Source organism: Tursiops truncatus, chromosome 21 (genome assembly GCF_011762595.2).
Source record: "Tursiops truncatus isolate mTurTru1 chromosome 21, mTurTru1.mat.Y, whole genome shotgun sequence".
Taxonomy (NCBI): Eukaryota; Metazoa; Chordata; class Mammalia; order Artiodactyla; family Delphinidae; genus Tursiops; species Tursiops truncatus.
The window spans coordinates 13,415,884-13,434,039 of record NC_047054.1 but is presented as its reverse complement, the minus strand read 5'-3'; the positions used below and the strand labels follow the sequence as shown (position 1 = coordinate 13,434,039).

General features: G+C 40.8%; 1 protein-coding gene across 15 annotated transcripts in view; it reads right to left on the bottom strand.

Annotated features, from left to right (window-relative positions):
* The window catches only part of SNX25 (sorting nexin 25), a 108,506-nt gene that overhangs the window by 64,583 nt on the left and 25,767 nt on the right, over positions 1 to 18,156 (bottom strand). For 14 of the 15 annotated variants that reach the window (XR_012328884.1, XR_004524319.2, XR_002173543.3 and 11 more), the window contains exons 2-5: positions 17,736 to 17,820; positions 13,413 to 13,629; positions 9,658 to 9,830; positions 8,335 to 8,521 (exon numbers count right to left, since the gene is read on the bottom strand). Coding sequence is in view for 10 of the 15 variants with exons in the window: in XM_019921387.3 (XP_019776946.2) it covers positions 8,335 to 8,521; positions 9,658 to 9,830; positions 13,413 to 13,629; positions 17,736 to 17,820 (662 nt within the window). In the remaining 5 variants the exon portion in view is untranslated. The remainder of the gene's footprint in view (positions 1 to 8,334; positions 8,522 to 9,657; positions 9,831 to 13,412; positions 13,630 to 17,735; positions 17,821 to 18,156) is intronic. The other variant, XM_033848918.2, reaches the window with a different exon arrangement.

Sequence of the window (18,156 nt, the reverse complement as noted above, 5' to 3'; positions counted from 1 at the left end):
AGCAAAAGAGGGAAGTTTACAGCAATAAAATCCTACCTCAAGAAACAAGAAACATCTCAAGTAAACAACCTAACCTTACACCTAAAGCAATTAGAGAAAGAAGAACAAAAAAACCCCAAAGTTAGCAGAAGGAAAGAAATCATAGAGATCAGATCAGAAATAAATGAAAAAGAAATGAAGGAAACGATAGCAAAGATCAATAAAACTAAAAGTTGGTTCTTTGAGAAGATAAACAAAATTGATAAACCATTAGTCAGACTCATCAAAAACATAAGGAAGAAGACTCAAATCAATAGAATTAGAAATGAAAAAGGAGAAGTAACAACGGACACTGCAGAGATACAAAAGATCGTGAGAGATTACTATAAGCAACTCTATGCCAATAAAATGGACAACCTGGAAGAAATGGACAAATTCTTAGAAAAGCACAACCTTCCGAGACTGAACCAGGAAGAAATAGAAAATATAAACAGACCAATCACAAGCACTGAAATTGAAACTGTGATTAAAAATCTTCCAACAAACAAAAGCCCAGGACCAGATGGCTTCACAGGTGAATTCTACCAAACATTTAGAGAAGAGCTAACACCTATCCTTCTCAAACTCTTCCAAAATATAGCAGAGGAAGGAACACTCCCAAACTCATTCTACAAGGCCACCAACACCCTGATACCAAAACCAGACAAAGATGTCACAAAAAAAGAAAACTACAGGCCAATATCACTGATGAACATAGATGCAAACATCCTCAACAAAATACTAGCAAACAGAATCCAACAGCACATTAAAAGGATCATACACTATCAACTGGGGTTTATCCCGGGAATGCAAGGCTTCTTCAATATATGCAAATCAATCAATGTGACACACCATACTAACTGAAGGATAAAAACCATATGATCATCTCAACAGATGCAGAAAAAGCTTTTGACAAAATTCAACACCCATTTATGATATGCCTACACCCTCCAGAAAGTAGGCATACAGGGAACTTACGTCAACATAATAAAGGCCATATATGACAAACCCACAGCCAACATTGTTCTCAATGGTGAAAAACTGAAACCATTTCCACTAAGATCAGGAACAAGACAAGGTTGCCCACTCATACCACTATTATTCAACATAGTTTTCGAAGTTTTAGCCACAGCAATCAGAGAAGAAAAAGAAATGAAAGGAACCCAAATTGGAGAAGAAGAAGAAAAACTGTCACTGTTTGCAGATGACATGATACTATACAGAGAATCCGAAAGGTGCTACCATAAAACTATTAGAGCTAATCAATGAATGTGGTAAAGTAGCAAGTTACAAAATTAATGCACAGAAATCTCTTGCATTCCTATACACTAATGATGAAGAATCTGAAAGAGAAATTAAGGAAACACTCCCATTTACCACTGCCACAAAAAGAATAAAAGACCTAGGAATAAACCTACCAATGGAGACAGAAGACCTGTATGCAGAATACTACAAGACACTGATTGAAAGAAATTAAAGATGATACAAACAGACGGAGAGATATACCATGTTCTTGGATTGGAAAAATCAACATTATGAAAACAACGATACTACCCAAAGCAACCTTCAGATTCAGTGTAATCCCTATCAAACTACCACTGGCATTTTTCACAAAACTAGAACAAAAAATTTCACAATTTGTATGGAAACACAAAAGACCCCGAATAGCTAAAGCAATCCTGAGAAAGAAAAACGGAGCTGAGGGATCAGGCTTCCTGACTTCAGACTACACTACAAAGCAACAGTAATCAAGACAGTATGGTACTGTCATAAAAACAGAAATATAGATCAATGGAACAGTAAAGAAAGCCCAGAGATAAACCCACGCACATGGTCACCTTATCTTTGATAAAGGAGGCAAGAATATACAGTGGAGAAAAGACAGCCTCCTCAATAAGTGGTGCTGGGAAAACTGGACAGCTACGTGTAAAAGAATGAAATTAGAACACTCCCTAACACCATACACAAAAATAAACTCAAAATGGATTAAAGACCTAAATGTAAGGCTAGACACCGTAAAACTCTTAGAGGAAAACATAGGCAGAACACTGTATGACATAAATCACAGCAAGATCCTTTTTGACCCACCTGCTAGAGAAATGGAAATAAAAACAAAAATAAACAAATGGGACCAAATGAAACTTAAAAGCTTTTGCACAGCAAAGGAGACCATAAACAAGATGAAAAGACAACCCTCAGAATGCGAGGAAATATTTGCAAACGAAGCAACTGACAAAGAATTAATCTCCAAAATATACAAGCAGCTCATGCAGCTCAATTTCAAAAAAACAAACAACCCTATCCAAAAATGAGCAGAAGACCTAAATCAACATTTCTCCAAAGAAGATATACAGATGGCCAACAAACCCATGAAGGGATGCTCAACATCATCCATCATTAGAGAAATGCAAATCAAAACTACAATATCATCTCATACCAGTCAGAATGGCCATCATCAAAAAATCTACAAACAGGGCTTCCCCGGGAGCACAGTGGTTAAGAATCCGCCTGCCAATGCAGGCGACACGGGTTCGAGCCCTAGTCCGGGAAGATCCCACGTGCCGCGGCAGCAACAAAGCCCACGTGCCACAACTACTGAGCCTGCGCTCTAGAGCCTGTGAGCCACAACTCCTGAGCCCGCATGCTACAACTACTGAAGCCCGCGCACCTAGAGCCCGTGCTCCGCAACAAGAGAAGCCACCGCAATGAGAAGCCCATGCACCGCAACGAAGAGGAGCCCCCACTCACTGGAAGCAGAGAAAAGCCCGCGCGCAGCAACCAAGACCCAACGCAGCCAAAACTAAGTAAATAAATAAATAAAATAAATTTATTTTTTAAAAAAATCTACAAATAATAAATGCTGGAGAGGGTGTGCAGAAAAGGGAACTCTCCTACACTGTTGGTGGGAATGTAAATTGATACAGCCACTATGGAGAACAGTATGGAGGTTCCTTAAAAAAATAAAAATAGAACTACCATACGACCCAGCAATCCCACTACTGGGCATATACCCTGAGAAAACCATAATTCAAAAAGAGTCATGCACCCCAATGTTCATTGCAGCACTGTTTCCAATAGCCAGGTCATGGAATCAACCTAAATGCCCATCGACAGACAAATGGATAAAGAAGACGTGGCACATATATACAGTGGAATGTTACCCTGCCATAAAAAGAAACGAAATTGAGTTATTTGTAGTGAGGTGGATGGACCTAGAATCTGTCATACAGAGTGAAGTAAGTCAGAAAGAGAAAAACAAATACCGTATGCTAACACATATATATGGAATCTAAAAAAAAAAAAACAAAAAAAAAAGGTTCTGAAGAACCTAGGGGCAGGACAAGAATAAAGACACAGATGTAGAGAATGGACTTGAGGACATGGGGGGGGGAAGGGTAAACTGGACAAAGTGAGAGAGTGGCATGGACATATGTACACTACCAAATGTAAAATAGATAGCTATTGGGAAGCAGCCGCATAGCACAGGGAGATCAGCTCGTTGCTTTGTGACCACCTAGAGGGGTGGGATATGGAGGGTGGGAGGGAGACGCAAGAGGGAGGGGATATGGGGATATAAGTATACGTATAGCTGATTCACTTTGTTATACAGCACAAACTAACACAGCAATGTAGAGCAATTACACTCCAATAAAGATGTTAAAACAAACAAAAATCCCACTAACTTAGTATACGTGAAGGACACATTTCTAGCTTTATAGTCCTACTGTGAAAAGATCTCATGGTCGCTCAGAGAAAACAACAAACTACTGCAGAATTACAAATAGCACCTTTAAGGGTTTGTTGTTGTTGTTGTTTGTTTATTTTTAATGCACTCCAGCCTGGCAGAGCTGAATGACTCTTTCCTTTAGAAAACATTCATCTAACTCCCAAATATGTATAAAATAAAAGTGGATGGTTTCACTCAGTCTAAATGAGACGCATTCTGTGGCTTATGCAGCCTACCCCAAAATTTTACTGAGAGCAATTTGAAGATAATGACCTAAAAGCCTAATAAAGTCAGAGGGCAGAGGACTCTCACTGTACCAGAAAAACAACACAGAGTTGAGACTATGGCTGAAGAAAGCAGCTCCACTCGTGCTATGTGGCCGATAGGCCTCATCAACGTGGGTTGTAGACGGAAGTCTGATAAAAAGCAATTCTGCCTGTCAATACGAGTGAGCAGAACTGACCCTTAAATAGAGGGCAATTTTTTTTAACCAGGTGAACAGTAAGCAGCCAAGTAACAAGATAATTTATGCAGCATCACCTACTCTTTGAGCAAAAAGATCAATCTCTCCCATCACAGAGTTGTTCCTGGTAGCCTCTCTAGGGCAAGAAGCAGGGAGTAAAAATTAGTCCTCAGATCTGTGCCTCAGGTACAAGGAAAAGGGACACCCACCCCAAGGACGAAAGATATACCAGTGCCACATGGAAGAGAACTACCTAAAATGTCACAATAAAGCAATGCCCAAGGAACTGTCTCGTGGTCACAGGTCCAGGAAAGATGCCCCAGGACAATGCACTATTTACACAAGTATACAGAGAGCAACTCTGGATGTGTGTATCTATCATTGACAAAAATGCCTGTCACAGTATTTTCTCCTAAGGTTCTTTGCCAGGCTTGTTGAGGAGACTATACATTCTTCAGGATTACGATCCCAGAGCTGATGTTGTCAGGCGCATCTGACTCTCTGAAGAAGTTCATGCCCCTTGTTACAAGAGAATTTTGCAGCCTGTCTAAAGGAAGTTATCAACATACTTCCCAAGATTTACACGAGGAACTGAAAGCTTACAAAGGGATGGAGGTCAGAAGAATAGGTCATTACGTCCACTTAATTAAATCTGAAAATGGATTCTTTGTGCTTCTAATAGACAAGGCACTTTAAGAGTCTGATTGTCTAATCACCGAAGTACCTCCAAGTGTTCTCCCCATTGAAACCTAAAGTAAGGTGTTTCTAACAGTAAGGTGGAGGACACAAAAGAGAAGACAATATGTGGAAAAGGAATAATGCACTAAACGAACACCCCTTCCTGGTGTCTGTACTCCAACACTCCTTGTTGGTGGCAGGTATTTAGAGTGAGGGGAGGTGGTGAGAGGAAGAGGTTAGGAACCTGCAACACTTTATTTTAGTCTCATTTATCAGCAGTCACTGATAGTACTGCTGAAGATGCTCAATGATCATTCAAAAGGCATTCTTCAAAGTGCAACAACCTAAATCTTCCACTAACTGATAAATGGATAAACAGAATATGGTATATTCATACAGTGGAATAGTATTCAGCCAAAAAAATGGAGTACTGATATATACTGCAACATGGATGAACCGCGAAAACATTATGCTGAGTGAAAGAAGCCAGACACAAAAGGACACATATCGTATGATTCCATTTACATGAAATGTCCAGAATAGGCAAATCTACTGAGACAGAAAGCACACAAGTGGTGCCCAAGGGCTGGGGGGAGGAGAAGGATGGGATATGACTGCCAATGGGTATAAGGTTCCTTTTTAGGGTGATGAAACTAGTCTGGAATTAGTGGGTATGGTTGCATGGCCTCTGAATACACTAAAAACCACGGAACTGTCCACTTTAAAATTGTTGAATTCTATGGTATGTGACTTATATCTCAATTTTTGAAAAAGCCATGCTTTAGTTCAGCTTTTCTATGGCCCCTTAAGTCTCCCAGCGCTCAACAGAGGGCCTGCTTCCTGGGACCCCCAGTGGGATACCCTTCAGTGTTGCCCTATTTATGAGATCGAGAGGAAGTGATGTCAAAAAAGATTTAAGTGCTTATACTGTTTTTGTTCCATCACGTATGAGAGGGAAAGGGGGAAATGATTATGCAGCACTTCTAGTGTAATCTTCTGCCACACGGTGAGGGCAATCCATAACACTCCGACCGTGACGAAAGCAGGCTGTCCAGTCATCCTGGGACAGTAGATACCATGCTTCTGTTTTTCTAAAAGGCAGCTCTTGCTGAGTTACTTCTTTACCTACTCGATGACAAACTGCCAACATTAAGACATTCATAGTATTTCAAATAGTCTGGAGACTTTCGCTAGTACATTTTAAAGAAGGTAAGCCATCAGTTCTTACCAAGATCCACTCATAATATAGGAACTGTGCTCAGATACAAAATGACAGATGGTGCTAGAGTACCAATAGCTGATCATTCAAAATAATTAGTATTGATCAAAAAATGTCTTTTGGTGCCTTTTTGTTACACCATTAACTATGTCACCATGTGTGCAGTGCTGGAATCTTTTGTTTGGTTCAGAAAATAGAACACTCATGCACAAGTCTGGAAGAAGAATGAATACTAGATTCTAGATTGTTATCTTAAACTTCCTTGGAGTTTTCAAATGGTCCATGTCTGACCTTACTGTGGAGAGACTGTCTGGCAGAGGAAAATGCTTAGGAATTCAGTGCACCCACAATTTATCAACATGAGGTATCACCTGCTCATAAACAGTCTTAGGAGGAAATTGTAATTCCATGGAGGGTGGTCATCACATTACCTTGGTCATGCCACACACAGCACATCTGGGAACAATATTATAAAAGCACCAGGGAGAGGAATATTAGAGTATAAGTTTGAACAGCGTCTCTAGAACCAGAGCTTGGTGTGTGTGGGTTGTCGTGTTGAGAATTTTAAGGTGACGAGGAAGCAACAAGGGTGTCTGACCTGTGGGCTCTTTCACTTTCTGTGGAATGACACTTCAAAAGGAGTCAGAGGAAGCCACAGTAAGGATGTTCTTTGAGTAGATGTGACCTGTAAGCCTCAGGTGACAAACTTGGAATACTGGCTCTTGGGTTCTCTATCAGCTCAAGTACCACAATTATGAAAAAGGAATTTCTAGATTCAGACATAAATAATCACAAATCTATAATAAATAAGTACCATATAGCCTATTCAAGATTATGACTGGAAAGAGAAACATGATTAAAATCTTCAGAGACTATATCTCACAAGAATTAAATTACGTATAAACAAAGTCATACAATCGAACCCATCATTATACATTTGTGGGACCTAGATTAAGACACAGCACAGTTTACGAGAACACAGAGGCATCCACAGTGTGTGCTTCTTAGAGGGTGTATTATTCAGATTAGAAAATGTAGCAGCATAACTCACTTTAATGTTGACCCTGGTTCAGGGGCAAATAAATGTGGCAAGTCCAAAGCCCTCAAACAGTTCAAAGACCCAATTTCAGCCAATATTTTACTTTTCCGCCAGAGACTTACAAAAATTACCTATCAGAAGCAAAACTGACAGGCCAGAGTTTCCTTTCTTTCCATGCATGTTTACTTGGGGACACTAAAACAGAAGGGTAACTAGAGAAACAGAAGCCTAGAAAATCCACAAACTACACAATACTATATAATCATACTGTATATGCATAACCTGTATTTTAAAAATTAAAAATAAACACACACACTCACCCCTAAAAATACCTCAAGTACCGTAAAGGAGACTGAATTCCCCTATAAATTAGATTCCTGGGGTATATTTCAAATGTGTTTTCTCAAAACAATTAGTCAAGAACCCTTTATTCCCAAACCTGGGCCTCTGTATTTCCTAAGAAAAATGAAAATCAACACAAATGGTCTGCACTGTAATTTTAAAAACACAGCATTGGGCTTCCCTGGTGGCGCAGTGGTTAAGAATCCACCTGCCAACGCAAGGGACATGGATTTGAGCCCTGGTCCAGGAAGATCCCACATGCTGCGGAGCAACTAAGCCCGTGCGCCACAACTACTGAGCCTGCGCCCTAGAGCCAGCAAGCCACAACTACGGAGGCCCATGTGCCATCACTACTGAAGCCCGCACACCTAGAACCCATGCTCCGCAACAAGAGAAGCCACCGCAGTAAGAAGCCCGCGCACTGCAACGAAGAGTAGCCCCTGCTCGCCTCAACTAGAGAAAGCCTGCGCGCAGCAACGAAGACCCAATGCAGCCAAAAATAAATAAATAAATTTTTTTAAAAAAATTATCCTTTAAACGCCCCCCCCCTCAAAAACACTATTTCCTTCCACTTCTTTTCCAAGGTAAGCACCTGAGCAGCTACGCAGGTTCTAACAACTGAACAGCTTTCTATTATAACCTAATTATTTGAAAAACATGATACTTTGAACGAATTCCGCTGCCAAGGGAGAAGTTGGATACATTTTGCTGTTACTGATTAGTACGTTTTATGGACTTCCTTTATTTCTTCTTCCCTGACAACCACAGTTTTTTGTTTTTTTTTTTACCTAACTAGGTAGAGGAGGATAGTCAGTAGCACTGTCACACTATAATTGAAGACCAAATACCTTAGTTGCTTCAAGAACTCAACATCAGAGTTGCTGTTAATAAGCTTGATGAACTCTTCATAGGAGGGAGCATAGGTGTAGGCTCTCTTGTGATGTTCATTCACCTGTTCTCTGTGCTCCAACTGGGCAAGCAACATCTGGTTAATGTAATCTGGATTACTAAGTAACTCCACTACTGGCTTTAAGACTGTGGGACAGAGAAGAGAGCACCACTTAAAAAGGGTATTCTCCTTTAAAGGAACCGCTTTCATGTTATATAATTGAAACTACATCTGGGAAACATTTTAAAACTACCCAAATGGGCCACAGACACACACACACCCCCACACACACACCCCCACACACAGCTACCCATCCCTCTGGGTTTGCTACTAGTTATGGCTACAACCAAGTGGCCGTTTTAACAAATGAGTTACATGTAAAAGAATAATGAAAGAAAGCCATCTGGAACCCAAGTTGTTAACAAAGCTATCAAAATTAAGTACATTCATTTTTTTCCCTTTGATTTCTTTTATAAGGCTCAATATGTTTTGTCTGCCAAAAGATGAAAGTTAACATTCTCCCAACTGGTGAAACAGACGTCAGGGAGGAAGTTGTTAAAAAAGTCAATGACACTATGACAGATTCATCCCACTAACTTTAGGTTAGAAAGTTCCCCTTTTCTCTGTGGTTAGCTATACCAGCTAATGGGTACAGCTGGCTAACCCAGAGATAATAAATGAGATATTAAATCACGGCACATCAAACACAACGTTATTTGTTTGAGATTCTGAGATAGGAAAAGTTTCTCTCAGACGATATCTTCTTCCATTTTTCCTTATCCTAGCTAAGCATTTCCCTGGATACACTTTTCTTCTAACAACCACATTATTTTGTGGTACAGTCCCTCTTCTATTTATTCTAAGTCACATATAGGCATTGCCAATGAATCCTGAAGCAAAGGTATTTTAAGCAAACGCATACTGGAGTTTGAGTATAGACAGTCTTTCATAAAGCACATAACTGGCCTGGGTGACTCAAAATCTATCCCAGGTGGATGCTACACTGTGGTGGGCATAAGGACTGGTTGCCTATTATAAACAGCAGAGTGGACTATGTATTTGGTAATATGTTATATGAAACATCTGTTTATCACGTAGGGCCAAGTGATGCCTTCTCTGAGTGACATTTAAACCTGACCTTTTGAAAATACTTTAATTCCCGTATGTCCCACAGTATACAAGGTCTGCATAGGTGTCGTATAAAGTGTTATCACATTCGTATGTAGCACATTAGCTTGCACAAGTATCGCATTAGTAGTATCAATTAGTTATGAAAGTCTACCTTTTGCTGTGAGAATTTCTGCAAGCATTATGCGTAAGCTGAGAGACTGGACATCCTTTGAGGGAAGGAGACAAAACACCAGAACCCGAGAACACGTTTGTAGAAATCTTACTTCATCATCTGAGTTCCTCAAGAATGCATGCAACACAAAGGGCCTCGGCTGTTCTTCATGTCTGAAAAAAATAAATACATGAAGAGAGGGAAAGGGAAGGAAAGACGTTTCTAGAAACAGCTTGGTTATGTACCATTAGGTAAAAAAAAATTTCAAATGGGCAACGCCACAGTTTTAATAACTATGTCCACTCTTTCACTATATCAACAGTCAGTAATTTTCTCAACCACAGACTAATCTGGAAAAATGCAAATGCATGGCCTTTTGGGATTTCCAACCTTAAGTAGCATCAACCCTCATACACGACTCCCAAGTCACAGCAACAATCTAGAAAGGGGTGAGCAGCTCTTTAACTAGATTATTTTTAAGTCTCCTAGCTCTCTCCCTAAATGTGATCTATAGCTTCATTTCTCCAAAAAAAAATAAAAAATCTAACAAAGCATTAAACCAGGGTCACCAGCTCCCGGCAGCGTCTTCCTGTCAGTATGGATCTGCTACTTGTTTATTCCAACTACTAGTACTTACCTCTGGGTTCTCATGCCGTGAGTGAGCAAAAGGACATTACCCTTCCATACACTTCATACGTGCAGTATTATTTAATCTTCCCACCTACATCTAGAAGCAGGTATCATCATCACCGTTTTATAGATGAGAGTATTAAGGATCTGAATGATCACGTGAACGGTCCAAAGTCACAGAGGTAACAAATGGTAGAAATAACTCTCAGGTCCTGTTCTGACTCTCAAGTCCAGACTCTTTAACGCTACACCATAATCAGAGATTGTTAAAGTGAAAAGGAAAAAAAATTTCAGAGATACAGAAGAAATATATGTGAAAACAAGCATTATTTTGTGCCTTAAACAACATGCCTGTGCTTGACCAGTAAACAAAATGCACAGATTGTAAAAAGGAGGCTGTGAAATTAAAGATGCCATTGATGTAACAGCATAAAAACAATCATCTTTAGGTTTTCCTGAAACATGCTGGACAAGACAGATGGGGCAAAGGAAGAGGAAGCAGAGGCAAAAATTAAGTATGATCTGGATTGGCTTAAAGCAGCCAACAGAACGTCAGCTGGGAAATGAATACAGGCTGACCGGAAAACTGCCTCACACAACTGCCTAACAGTCAACCAGAGGATGCGTTGCTTTTATTAATGCAATTTATTATTCTCTTGCCTGATAGTGGCCAACTCAGTTGGGTGCTTCCTGGCTGCCATAGTCATTTTGCAGCCAGTGGAAACCTGTACACCAAGGGTGATTTCCAGGGCGAGGGCACTGTTTACCTGGGGCAGGCAAGTACCAAGATAACCATCGAACCTAGGTTTCTGCCACTCTCACTGTGTGATTTGTAGAAAGTGATGCACAATCAGATATTAGATCCCCAGCATTCACCTCCAGGGCACGATCATCTATATGCAAAACACCAGTGACCTACTGGCACTTTTTCAAATATCCATAATGTCAGAGAACAATGGTAGATTTTTTTTCCTTTAATAAGAATCATCAACTAGAAGCTTCTAGGCATAGCCTAAATGTACCCTTGGCACGAGAAAACTGGAATTCCACAGGAAAGGAGCTTCTAAAATGGAATCAATTCTCTGTTTCTATTATTGTGATGCTTACTCATCACAATATCTTTATATTATCCACAAAAGCAGTAATTTCAGAAGCTGGTAAATAAACGTCTCAGTGAAAAATATACTCTCGGGCTTCCCTGGTGGCGCAGTGGTTGAGAGTCCACCTGCTGATGCAGGGGACACGGGTTTGTGCCCCGGTCCGGGAAGATCCCACATGCTGCGGAGCGGCTGGGCCCGTGAGCCAGGGCCGCTGAGCCTGCGCGTCCAGAGCCTGTGCTCTGCAACAGGAGAGGCCACAGCAGTGAGAGGCCTGCGTACCAGGAAAAAAAATAAATAAATAAAAGTCTTAGTTTAATATCTAATATGGTAAATATTGACCGATAGGATGAGTGGTGAGCTGGTAAATGTTCAACTGGCTCTCCAAGGGGGAAAAAAAGCTCCGATTTGTAGCATCTGCCGATTTCAAGGAGTAAATACCCACGCCATGGCCAATTACAAACCAACAAGGTGATCACCACTGACCTCAGAATTGAGAGATGTGCACCGTCCGCTCCCGCACCCAGCACAAGCCGGTCCTGGGACACCACGGCTCTAACCCGCTTAAACAGAAGCTCTTTCAGGTCCTTGATAACTTTTATGAGTGTAGAGGGATTCTGAGACCACGAAATCTGAAAACTGTAGCTCTACAGTAATTTTTTCAAACCGTGGGTTGTGACCCACAAGGAACAAAATAAAATTTAGTCTCAAATGCCATTTTTTTTTAAATGGTAAAGAACAAAAAATATCAAAGTTTTCACAGGTACTGAGCATTATTTGATGAAACTGCATCACAATATAAAATGTATTCCTGGTTTTATTTTTAAAGTTTGCAAAACACACTGGGGTCAGCAAGCTGGAGAAGAACAGGCATATGGCGGCCCTGTGGATTCTGACCACGTGAACCTGAGCTGCGTGGACATGGGGAGAGGGGACAACTCATGGGAAGAGGGGGCACAGCCAAGGACAGAGGGCTGCTGCTGCACGACCGAGTGCCCTTGGCAGCCAGGCCCCAGAGCAACCTCACAGGCAGGAGAGGGAGTACTTTCTGACAGAGCCGCAAGACAGGGCTTCTTAGAAGAATGTGAGTTCCCACCTGCCCGATGAGGATGCCTCTGCTTACTCATCCCCTTACGTATTTTGCAAATACTTTCTCTCGTCCCCGACGGCAGAGGCAGAGCAGTGTCAATGAGAAGAGGCCACAGGAGCTGTAGGGAGCCTGCTGCTACTCCAACTGAGTCCAGATGCAAACAGGCAGAAGGCTACTTATTGCAGTAAGACTGCTTTCTATGTCCCAGTTAGAGGTGCTATGAGTCACCATGCTGTCACTCACACAAGAGTAAGACAAACACTTAAAATCCTATCCGCAAACCTAAGAGAATAAGAATTTGTTATGAGCACAGAAAGGCCTTGTTGCAGTCTTCTTCCATAGGCAGAGTCAACTCACAGACACAAACCTTTCCCGTGTAACAGAGCAAAAGGCTAACTAAAGCCTAAATATTAGCAATTTTCACATTGGAAGACCTTCTCCAATCACAGCCCACATGCTCCAACCCTGAGTTCCTTTTAAAAATCAATTTTCAGGATATTGTGACGCAACAGAGCTCTTAACACAGGACTCACACGCACACAAAAAATGAACTTCATTTAAACTTTCCTGAAAACTGAAAACTCACTGACACTCTTCCGAGTGTAAAGCGCTATATTTAAATGTTGTTTCTAGGCACCCTTAATACGGTCTAAATACATTCATGATAGTGCTGCTGGCTCCATAAAATTCACGTCACTGTTTCAGTTATTTACAAAAGCAAACAAGTCCACAAAGTGGTTTTCTGTTAAAAATTTTTTAAGTTTACTCTATCAGAACATTATAATTATCCCCTCCAGTATGTCTACATTTCCAGCCGAGTGCCAGCAACAGGATGAATGTGCCCGAGTTTTGTCTTGACTTCAACGACCCTCTCAATAAGGAAAATATTCTACTGTGAATAAAGGTGAAGGGGAGGTTGTTCCCATTATAACAGTTACCTGGCGTCTGCCGCCTTCAGGTCACAGAAGTGAGCGAGTAAAGCTCTCACGACATCACTGCAGACAACTCTGACCATGTCCACGCGGCTCAGCCTGTGGCGCAGCCGTCTGACAACTTCCCAGAAGTCCTCGGAAAGCAGGTGGTAGAGCTGCCCCTCGTCTCTGCTGAGGCTTCCATACCAGGACAGGATGTAGTCTCTGTAACTGTAGTCAAACACTACCAGGAAGAGACAGAGCAACGCGTCAAACTTGGGTGAAAGCAACAGACACCGAGACGGCTTTTCTACTGGAAGCTGGCCACCTGCTATTTAGTAGTCACTTTAAAATATGTGGACCGGGCTTCCCTGGTGGCGCAGCGGTTGAGGGTCTGCCTGCCGATGCACGGGACACGGGTTCGTGCCCCGGTCCGGGAAGATCCCACATACCGCGAAGCGGCTGGGCCCGTGAGCCATGGCCGCTGAACCTGCGCGTCCGGAGCCTGTGCTCCACAATGGGAGAGGCCACAGCAGTGAGAGGTCCACATACCGCAAAAAAAAAAAAAAAAAAAAAAAAAAAATATGTGGACCTTTTTTTTTTTTAAGTCTTTATTGAATTTGTTACAATATTGCTTCTGCTTTATGTTCTGGTGTTTTGGCCGAGAGGCATGTGGGATCTTAGCTCTCCAACCAGGTATCAAACCCACACCCCCTGCACTGGAAGGCAAAGTCTTAACCGCTGGACAGCCAGGGAAGTCCCTCACTGTTTAAAATTTAAAGAGAGTAGAAAACAAAACAAGGGAAGACACACTCTTCCCTGAAGCCTTTCAAAATGAGAGATTCTCATCTAACTAGAATTTTGGGGGTGTGGTGGCCATAGGTACTGGATTTTCTCAGATAGCCCAATCTTTAAATATTCTATCTTGGTACCAAACCCTCTGATTTTTTTTTTTTTAATTCTAAATTGCTCTAGACAGTACAAATAGGACCAATGGGTGGAAATCACCAGGAAGTTGTTTTTCCTGTTCAACATAAGGAAGAACCGAATAAAAACATTAAAGCTATTCGAGAGGCTGCCATATTAGATGACGAATGTTCCATCATAAGAAATTTTTAAACAAGCTGAGTATCTAATGGACAAGGATGACATGGAAAAATTACTTCCTGAGACGGTGGGGCTGGATTACATGACCTCCAGGCTTTTATAGCCTTTTACCCTCCTTCTGGGAACCCCGAGGCCAAGCAACAAGAGCATGATGACACACACCTTGCCAGTAAAACACTGCTAATTCGTTCATTTGCAATTCTTTCTCTCATACTCTTGTATCAAACAAAGTTTTCATGCCAAAGAATTTTTAGCTAGTGGCAAATAAATCTGCAAACCAAAACGTTTGGAAAAATAGAAGCATTTTTCCTTTCATTAAAATTTAATTTCAAATTAAAGCAGGAAATTAAGAGCAATTATAAGAGACTTAATCTCTAAAAATAAGATCTTTTCAGCTAAAAGATTTATGTGAAGGGCATATTCACCTACATAATGTCTCACTACATTTGTTAACCACACTGCATACTCTAATTATTACACACCTAAAATACTCCTCTGATAATAGGTTTTGGTGAGAAATGGATAAAAATAAATACTGACAAAAATCTGTACTCAGTAATAGAGATATATGTTAGCCACAGGCATATCTTCCATCAATAGCTCATCAGTAACCCTCTTCAAACTAAGTATCATAAAAATATAACAAATATAAAAAGTACAAAACAAAGCCATGATTCTAAGTATGTATTACCTAACTACATACACTCACCTACACAAGTACACATATGAACAAAATGTTTTTAAATATACCTTCTAGGTCAATTCAAGAAGACAGAACTTCGTGATCATAAAATCATTTTATGGTTTTCATTAAGAAATAAGTGTAAGAAATGTAACAAACCACAGTGAGAAGTGAAAGAACACTTATTCTCACCGCCAAGCAAAGAGATTTTCTTCTAAAGGCATAACAGCCAACAAAAATTCAGATGCTATTATCACTCAAATACATCTAATTTCTAGGACGGCTCTCAAAGAAATAAGTAGGTAAGAGGGAATCACTGAAGATTAGAGAGAATGAAATAACATGATTAGAACTTTTCAGCTTTAGTTAGATTAACCTGAAAAGAGGATTTAGGGTAACAAAGTAGAGAATTATTAGAGGTGAAGAGACCAGTTAAAAAGCTACCATGTAGTCTAGAAAATGTGATGCTAGGTTAAGTCTCTATCTATAAATGTTCAGAACAAGGAATGACTCAACCTAAGTAAGCAGTATGAGAGAGAAGCTCCGAGAGAGCCATTTTCCATCTCTGCCTTCTCCCCAGGATAACTCAGGGTGCAATCTTCCATGCCCAAGAGGTAGAGCCCCGCAGGTGGTAAATGTCCACGACCTGAGTCTCTTGGCACAAAGAAACAGTCCGCATTCCACCAGGAACTGCCCCAACGATAATGATAAGAACAACAATTTCATTGATCATATAGATGGCCCTTTACGGTGTACAAAGTTTTCAAAAATGCAATTAATAATTACTCTCTGTGTGCAGAACGAAAGTCATCTTCTGGGAAGATTTTGAGGTTATTAGGTTATGTCACTGGTTGATCTATTCATTCAACAAAAATGGACAGATATTTCATACCACTAGGTAAAGAGTCATGAATGAGGAACTTCCCTGGTGGCGCAGTGGTTAAGAATCCACCTGCCAATGCAGGGGACACGGGTTCGAGCCCTGGTCCGGAAAGATCACACATGCGCGGAGCAACTAAGCCCGTGCACCACAATTACTGAGCCTGCGCTCTACAGCCCGCGAGCCACAACTACTGAGCCCATGTGCTACAACTACTGAGCCCGTGCGCCTAGAGCCTGTGCTCCACAATGAGAGAAGGCACTGCAATGAGAAGCCCACACACCACAACGAAGAGTAGCCCCTGCTCGCCGCAACTACAGAAAGCCCGCGTGCAGCTACGAAGACCCAACACAGCAAGAAAGAAAGAGAGAGGGGAAGGGGGGGAAGGGAGGGAGGGAGGGAGGGAGGGAGGGAGGAAGAGTGGGTCATGAACAAGGTAAGTTGAGCCTATGGGGAGGGGGAAGTCATGCTCTTTGAGGTACTAGCTCTGCTTCCGCTGTGTCAGCATCTAATCCTTGGACAGTATAAGCAGTCTGTCTACTTAGAGTAGTCCAGGTCTACTGAGCAAACAAACAGCAGGTACGCGATAATTACTGAATTAAATTCTCTGGCCCACATTAGTGAGATAATTCAGGGGAGCCTAGTGAAAATTAGGCTATGGATCTAGTGAGATTTAATAGCAAGTGAAAAAGATTTTTAAAAGTCTATCTTCTGGGCTTCCCTGGTGGTGCAGTGGTTGAGAGTCCGCCTGCCTATGCAGGGGACACGGGTTTGTGCCCCGGTCTGGGAAGATCCCACATGCCGCGGAGCGGCTGGGCCCGTGAGCCATGGCCGCTGAGCCTGCGCTCCGCAATGGGAGAGGCCACAACAGTGAGGCCCGCGTACCGCAAAAACAAAACAAACAAACAAACAAGTCTATCTTCTGTCAGTTTTCTAGGAAATGTAACTTCAGGAGAAAACCTTTTAAGGGTGTCTGGTATAGCTGCCAGTTCTCTCCTAACTTCATATTTAACACCATGTATTTTCATCTGAAAAACCTCAGACATTTTTTTCTGTACATATAACTGAAATTATCAGTTTTTAGAAATTTAATTTTTAAAATATCTTTTTAAACTTTAATTTGATCAAAATATATTATTCTCTTTTAAACTTTAATATTTGTAATTACACTTACTTGTCCCCATTTCTAGACAGATAATATTGTACCCGCCACAATCCCCTTTCCAATCATCCTTAATACAAGTTTCACGTGAATGTCCTTCATTCTTTTATAAGGTTGACTGATATCCCTAAATTTGGTTAACTGGTTTGTCCATGAGCGAGCCTGAGTGTACTCATCCCCAACGCACCTTCTCTAGTTTATATCTAAAAGAAACAAAGTTTCCTGATACCTACTTTAGGTAACAGAGAGCAGATCCTTGCTTCCTATCCTGGAACTAGCTCCACTTAGCTGGGTAGTTTCATGTGACCTGCAAATTCCTACTTAATCAATGTTTAGATCCCATCCATTTAACTAAAATATGGATGTATTTATTAAGTCTTCAAGTAAAAATTCATGAAGAAAAAATTCAAATGCAACATGTAGACAAGGATAGATAAATTTGCTAGGAATGATTATTTTCCTTTTAGAACATAATGAATTGCTTCCCATGGTAATTATATATCCTAACTTAATCCTTACCTTCTTTCAGAGCCTTGTCCATGTTATGAGAAATGACTACCCTTCTAGACTGAACTGACTCGTGTGAGTTTCCACACACAGGACTCTGAAATGGAAGAAGAAGAATAAAAAATGCATATTACTGAATGAATAAATCATACATAAAAATAAAACCAAAGGTATGAAAAACCATTTAAACAGGCACTAAAATATTGCTTAACAGACTATAAAGTTCTTCTGGAAAAGTAAATAAATGCTTAAGGTTAAGAAATTTTTGAAAAAGAAGAATTAAGGAAGGATTTTCCCTACCAGATATCAAAACAGTATGATATCAGTGTAGGAATAAACAAATCAACAGAATGGTAGAAAGTACAAAAATACCTATATATAGATACATATCTATATGTGAGAATTAAGAACATAATGAGAAAGAATTTGAAAT